Source organism: Solanum dulcamara, chromosome 8 (genome assembly GCF_947179165.1).
Source record: "Solanum dulcamara chromosome 8, daSolDulc1.2, whole genome shotgun sequence".
NCBI lineage: Eukaryota > Viridiplantae > Streptophyta > Magnoliopsida > Solanales > Solanaceae > Solanum > Solanum dulcamara.
This window is the reverse complement of record NC_077244.1, coordinates 60,560,432-60,568,223: the sequence shown is the minus strand read 5'-3', so window position 1 is coordinate 60,568,223 and position 7,792 is coordinate 60,560,432. Positions and strand designations below refer to the sequence as shown.

The 7,792-nt window shown below is 34.8% G+C and overlaps 1 protein-coding gene and 1 pseudogene across 1 annotated transcript; one reads left to right on the top strand and one right to left on the bottom strand.

Annotated features, from left to right (window-relative positions):
* The first annotated feature begins 2,126 nt into the window (after nt 1-2,126).
* LOC129900313 (3-ketoacyl-CoA synthase 11-like) lies at nt 2,127-4,208 on the top strand. Its single transcript, XM_055975263.1, has 2 exons — nt 2,127-2,822; nt 3,307-4,208. Exons 1-2 carry the CDS (start codon nt 2,127-2,129, stop codon nt 4,090-4,092), a joined length of 1,482 nt encoding a protein of 493 aa, XP_055831238.1. The 3' UTR covers nt 4,093-4,208.
* Nucleotides 4,209-4,967: 759 nt separating this feature from the next.
* LOC129900294 (3-ketoacyl-CoA synthase 20-like) lies at nt 4,968-7,748 on the bottom strand (annotated as a pseudogene).
* Between the last annotated feature and the right edge of the window lie 44 nt (nt 7,749-7,792).

The following is a 7,792-nucleotide window of genomic DNA, read 5'->3' as shown; positions in this document are numbered from 1 at the left end:
ATAAAGTTGATAACAAATACAAAAAATTATATATATGTAAGGTTTAGTCCATGAATTTATGGAAGATGTTTTATCTTCCTTTGGTAAAAATTATCATGCCTTGGAGATGTGGCCAACCGGTCAAAATATTTGTTCAAACTTTGTTGAAATTGGCAACCAACCAAAAAATATATTCACACATTTTTGTTAAAATTGGCAACCGTCCAAAAGATATATTCACACACTTTTGTTGAATCGGCCAAAAAGATCTGTTAACATTAAAATGTTGAAATTTCTACACTTGATAATGTCATCAGTGACATAGGGAGGCTTTTTCTCTTCCTATAAATTGGGAGTTCTTGCTCATTTGTAAAACACACCAAGATAGAGAAAAAAAATATTAGAGAGTAAAGTGAGGTATACCATGGACTATAAGAAAATAATCTGTGAATAAAAATGGAGTGTGAGAGATATTTTAGTAAGGTGGAAAACCAAAAGAGTGTTTTTTCTTTTAAGTGTGTTGTGGTCACTTTGAGTATTATACTCGTGACTAACCAATGTAAAATTCCTTACTATAGTGATATTAGTTGTTCCTCTTGGCCCGTGGTTTTTTCCCTATTTAAAAATATTTCTACGTAAATTCTTGATGTCATTATTTTTCCATTTTATTTTTATTATTTTGATCATATATATTTTTGTGTTAGTCCGCATTTTCCCAACAATATATAGGTAAATCTCATAGTTTAACTCTACACCAAAACCAAATAAAAATCAATTTATTAATCCATTTAGTTTAATTTCTGATTTGAATCAATTTTTAATCAAATCGTAAGCACCCTATTTACTGTCAGTGTGATTTTTGACTTGTACAAGGAGATAAGTGACAAACCTATTACAATTGGCGAACTACAAGGAGATAAACTATTAGAGTCCGTTTGGATGGGCTTAAAAAGTAACTTTTATGTATGAAGTGTTTTTAGAACTTTGAAGTGCTGAAAGTTATTTTTATAAATAAGCAGTTGAGTGTTTGGATAAAAGTGTTTAAATGAGGAAAATGATGTGAATTTTAAGGTTAAAAGAATAAAAATAGTAGTTTGGGAATTTAGTTAAAATATAAGGAATATAAAAGTAATTTTCATGGTCAAAGAAAATGACTTTAAACACTTAGAAAAAAAAAAGTTAGGCAAACACGTTCAAAAACTAAAAGGGGCTTTAAGTTGGTTTCCATCCAAACGGGCTCATAATCTCGGATGAAAAAATTTGGGCTACAAATTATAATGTAAATGCTTTTACGTACTAAATTTTGTAGCCTCTTTTCGCCCACAAAGGGACATTAAAAAGTCCTGCTAAGTAATGCATTTAGGTTTTGGACTTTAATATTTTGGGCGTACATAGTTATTGATAATTAATAATCTTTTCCAACCTTTTTTTCCCTCAATGCTAGCTGGCTATTCTAACAAGTAAATGCCTAGAGTAAGAGATGATTGAACAAGTGAAGAAATTGGAATTTTCATTGAACATACAGCATACTAGTTTAATTATATGTTTTGCAAATCACAGTTGATAAACTAAACGAAACATAAAATATACTTCCTCTGTTCCAACTTTCAGTTATGTGACACACTATCAATTTCCAAAAGTATGACGAATTTATAAATGTAGAAATAATTAACCTTACATTTTTCATTTTATCTTTAATGAAAATCTTTAACATCACAAAAGTTAAAAAAAGAATTATATCATGCCATATTATTGATCAAGTTTCAAAATTATTAGTTTCTGTCATAAATTTCATGCCAATTATCACATAAATTAAAACGGAAGTGACACATTGTTGAACTGGGAAGAGTGAATGTTATTGCCGATTTACTCGTAGAGTCAGTTTCACAGAGGATCACTCAACTTTTTAAAAATATATGAGTTTAAGTTAAACACTTTAAAGTTAATTGGTTACCAAGATAAGGATACTAATCCTGATATTTGGTTATTAATATTAGCTAATATTGTTTATTTTTCATATACAAAGAATTATAATTTCAGGTTTATAATTAATTTCGGGTCATGAAATTGTGGCTAAAATAGTTCCTTAGAGAACTTTTTAAATAGAGACAACAAACTTTCCTTTCCTCCACATCCTTTCAATAGCAATGGCACTAAATGTATCATCCAAGTTCTTCAGTGTTAAAAACTTAAAAGTTGGATACCATTTTCTAATCTCTCACGCACCTTATCTCTTTATCATTCCAACCATTTCTTCTTTGGGATTTTACCTTTTAACCCTTTCTACCTTGGAAGACTTGAACAACCATATTATTCCCATGCTGAAATCTTGGCCAATTATTCTTATTGTTTTCTTGGCCGCGCTCTACTTCAGGGTTCGTCAGAGAAATGTTTATTTGGTCGATTTTGCATGTTACAAGCCAAACGAGGCGGATATGATGAGCAAACAACAACTCTTAGACATAATGTCATCAACTTTCGTAGACGAGGCTGGACATTTACAGAAAAAAGTATTGGAGAGAAGTGGTTATAGTGATAAGACGTATCTTCCAGAGAGCATCAGAAGGCTCCCTGAAAAGATATTGACGTTTGAAGAGTCGAGGAAGGGAACAGAAAAAGTCATATTTGGAGCCATAGACGATTTATTGGCGAAAACAAAAGTGAAGGCTCGTGAGATTGGGATAGTTATAGTGAACATTGGCATGTATAATCCGACTCCATCTCTATCCGCCATGATAGTCAATCATTACAAGCTTGGAGTGGATGTGCTCACTTATAATATCAGCGGCATGGGTTGCAGTGCTGGACTCATTTCTATAGACCTTGCAAATCGGCTTTTGCAGGTCAGTATCAAATGCTTTCTTTTTCTTGGAAAAGAGGTTTTGCAAAAAAATATTAAAACATGTTGATTAGTTGTGATACCAATTGATGAGTCAAAACCTCAAGCATTGATCGACTTGCTTTGATATCAATTGCAATAGATTAGGGTGGCAAATTTATCAGGAGGAAATGGTTCAATATTACTTTTGGCAATTTGAATTAAAAAAATGACCTTGCAAATATTTTTGTGTGTGTTATTTTCAGATTTCAGGTATATGTAATAATAAATATCTCTTGTAAAAAGAAAAACTGAAAAGAAATTTGTAAAGGGATGTAAAACTAATTGACAAAATAAAACTTTGTAAAAGTTGGACGGATTGGTTACATATGACCTCGTTGATCAATGTAAAAGAATAAGAGGTATTTTATGATCTTACCAATAACTTTTTTTTCTATTGATAATGAAAGAGTACATGATATTGATTTACTTTTTAAATTGTAAAACAGACACAAGTGAGTGCCTATGCAATGGTAGTTAGCACAGAAAGCACCGATTCTGGTTATTATCTTGGAAAGGATAGATCAAAGCTTGTATCAAACTGTCTTTTTCGTATGGGGGGCGCTGCCATTCTCCTCTCCAACCGCTTCTCAGACTCTCGTCGTTCCAAATATAAACTTATGCACGTTGTGCGTACACATAAAGGAGCCGATGACAGAGCTTTCAAAAGTATATATCAAGAACAAGATGAAGATGGGAATGTGGGTGTCTCACTCTCAAAAGGCCTAATGGTCGTAGCTGGAGAGATTCTAAAATCCAATATAACGACTCTAGGGCCATTGGTCCTTCCTATTTCGGAACAACTTCTATATTTTGGATACTTAATTGCTAGGAAAATCTTCAAATTGAAGAATATCAAGCCATATATACCGGACTTCAAGCTGGCGTTTGAACATTTCTTCATTCATGCTGGAGGAAGAGCAGTATTGGATGAGATGGAGAAGAATCTTGAGCTCACAGAATGGCATATGGAGCCTTCAAGAATGACACTTTACAGGTTTGGAAACACATCGAGTAGCTCAGTGTGGTACGAATTGGCCTACTCTGAGGCCAAAGGTAGGATAAAGAAGGGTGACCGAGCATGGCAAATAGGTTTCGGATCAGGTTTCAAATGCAACAGTGCTGTTTGGCATGCCATGAAAACTATTAATCCTGCTATGGAGACAAATCCCTGGACTGATGAGATTCATGAATTTCCCGTTAATGTCTCCGTAGTCGTGCCTCTTTCTGCTTGAATATTTACTTCTTAGTTTGTTCCTGTTATGAATGGGCTGAGACCAGTTATAGCAAAGCAGCCCAATACCATATTAAGGGGTTATCTGTGGGATCCAAGTTAATAAATAGCACATTCCAGGGAAAATAGTCTTATGAAAATTGTTGAATAAAGAGTCTGATTCTTCTCATCTTCTCTATATAGTCTGAGTTTTTCATTCCTATTCTTATTTCTAATCTTTATTTACGTGTAATTTCAATATTTTCATCATAATTTGATAGTTTGAGTATTTCAATTGCAATTATAAAGTTGTAATCGTGCTTCAGTTCTTATTAATATGGTGAGAAATTCGGGATTGTTACAGTTACAAATGAGAAATACTTCTGCTTAGCCAAGGAGTTAGCTCCCCACAGATCATAGATTATGTTAATGATCAAAACCAAAAATATGAGTACTATTTTTATGTCACATTTTTCTCTTTCTTTATATCGACACCACCATATATTTCATTTTCAGATTTAAGTTAGGAAAAAGTTTACTATACCTTGATGATTTCATGAAGAACTAGCTAAGCATGAAAACACTTGTGAGATATTAAAATCGGCAGTTGGCAATCAAGTGTGAGGGATTCATCATCTTCTTCTTCTCAACAATCAACCACTAAATCGGAGAGCTCATTCATGTGCTGGCAATAGCGATAATAGACAACAAGGGGAACAATTCTCAGGGTCTCAACAATAACAAGATAGGAATTCGTCTATGTTGCCACAACAGACTAAAGATAACAGATTCTACTCGATTTGATGTCGTTAGATTGCTGGGCAACATCTGATGAGTCAATTTCATGTAAATGGTTACAAGGATCCCATCAATTGGATCTTATGACAGAGAAATTGACTCTTCTACATTGTAATGAAATTAAACAACTACAAAACAGTGGGGAAAAAACATAGCAACTAACAAGGGACAAATCCTACAAGAAATGAACAAGAATAGCAAATAGTGCGATAATCGAAACATAATAGACAATAGAAAAACACCAACAAAGCCTAAACCCTTAGAAAGAAAGTTAACACTCCACCGTCTACTACTCCGGATGCAAGCCTCCACTTCATCAACGATGTCTCCATTTCCCTAGATTATCGACCCAAGGTACTTGAAATTATCCCTCTTGGGAACAGCCTGAGTATCAAGCCTCACTTTCAAATTCGAAAAGCTTATTGGTGCTCCACATGACTAAAATTACAAAATTTTAGGCAGGGCTCTTATACAAATAATAGGTGCAAAATACAAATACTGGAGCAATCCTGATTGTGTTTTATAGTTTCAGTAATTGGCCATTATCTACTGTTTAAGATACATATATATAAGCATCAACATGGAAGACGAACAGGAAAATCCTGAATCTCACCTGTCCAAGCGTTCTTTTCTTTGGCTGCATCGACAGTCCTCAGGGCACACCACACAACACTATTACATTTGAAGCCTGATCCGAAACCAATTTGCCATACTCTATCACTCTTCTTTATTCTACCCTTGGCCTCGGAATAGGCCAAATTGTACCAAACTGAGCTACTTGAAGTGTTTCCGAACCTATGAAGAGACATTCTTGAAGGCTCCATAAGCAATTCCGAGAGGTCAAGATTCTTCTGAAGCTCGTCTAGCACAGCTCTCCCCCCTGCATGTATGCAGAAATGCTCGAACGCCATCTTGAAATCAGGGATATATGGTTTGATTTTCCTCTTAAAGACATTTCTGGCGATTAATGAGGCGAAAAAGAGGAGCTGCTCGGACATGGGAAGGACTAAAGGGCCAAGAGTCATGATATTAGTTTTTAATGCTTCACCGCAACTGCAATCAAGTCTTTTGACAATGATATGCCTCTCTCTCCATCGTCATCCTCTTCTTGATAGGCACATCGGAATGTTGGGTGTTTGCCCTGACTTTCCTAGTATAATTAGATTTTCATTTTCCTAAAAGGAAATCACAAGCTAGTCCTTTTTCTTATAGGAAAAGGTTTATGACTCTATAAATAGAGGCTTATTCCTTCTAACTTGGTAGCATTCACAATGTAGTGCTAAGGGGTTTTGAGAGTTTTGTGTGGGGGGAGAAACGGTGAGACACAAGTGTTACGTTAACACTTGTGTGAACCTCTTTTTATTCCGAGTGAATTGTGTGAGGTTATTTCTCTCGATTATTTGTACTCTCATATTTTATAGTGGATTGCTCGTCTCCTCTTGTGGACGTAGGTCAGTTGACCGAACCACGTTAAATGTTTGTGTCTCTTATGGTATATTTCTCATTTGTCTTCAAACTCATGGTCATTCAAGGTTTGTTTTGCTGGCTTCCGCATGACACCTAATTATTTCCGATCCTAACACACATCGGAAAGCTCTGTCATCCGCACCTTTATGGGTGCGGACAACATGCATCAGTTGATATTTGGAGCGCTGACGATCAGAGGAACGGTTTGAAAGGAGAAGAGCAGATGAACCCATCCGGAAAGGACAATTTGGTAGAAGCTTTGGTCTCTGCTTCCCTAAATAGAAGGCCGCTGAAATTATTTCTGTGCTAACTATAAGTGCGTATGTGTTGCCTTGCCCCTGTTATATCATTTCATATTTCATATTTCATCAACCAACATTTATATTCGTATTTTTATAATAATATAGATAGATAGATACAATGAAGATTTACCAAAACTGTAAAAGCCTGTCAGCTAGGTCGACAGAAATTAGTCCAGCACCTGCAGCCCATGCCGCCAAGATTACAGGTAATCACGTTGACTCCGAGCTTGTAGTGATTCACAATCATGGAAGAAAGAGAGGGTGCTGGATTAAACGTACTAGAATTCACAATAACAATCCCAATATCTCCAATCTTCACTCCTGTTTTCTCCAATAGATCATCTATGGCACCAATTATAACATTCTTTGCTTCATATTGGTTACTACTAAGCGTAAAATTAAATGGCATACTTGAGTCGTCGTTGTGAATGTAAGTCTTATCACCTAAACCTGACCTCTCCAAAATTCTCTTTTGAAACATTAAACTCTCTTCATCAAACATGTCTGACATTTTTTCTATCATATGTTGTTTAGACATCATGAAACGTTCATGTGGCTTGTAACATGAAAAATCGACTAAGTAAACATTTCTTGGACGACTCATGAAGTATACTGTGGCTAAGAAAACAACAAGTGTTGTACAAGATTTCAACACGGCAAGATGGTTCATGAGATCTTCAAGAGTGAGGGTTGAAACATGAAGAAGCATGGAAACTAGAATTGGCACGATGAGGAGATAAATTGCATTTGATATTAGGTAATGGTATCCAAGTTTTACATATTTTAGTCTAACGGAGAGAAGAAAATTGGGCAAGTTTGGATGTACTTCTACATAATTAGGAGCATTTTCTGCCATTGCTTTGAGTATGATGAGTTCCCAAGTAGATCAAGATTGATAGAGTTAAAGTGTGAAAAAATAGACTTGTCCATTCAAACCCCCTCCTATTACATTATAGTGTGTCATGCATTAATTAATACTATAATTATAAATGAAATGCAAAGTCAATTTCATCTTTTATTATATATTTTTTTTTAAGTATTAAGTTTCCATTTCCTTAACATACACATTTATTTTAAATACAAATAAACACCTTAAGTGGACAGATTATACCATGGCTGTGCCAAAAGAAATTTTTACTCATGATAAGAAGATAA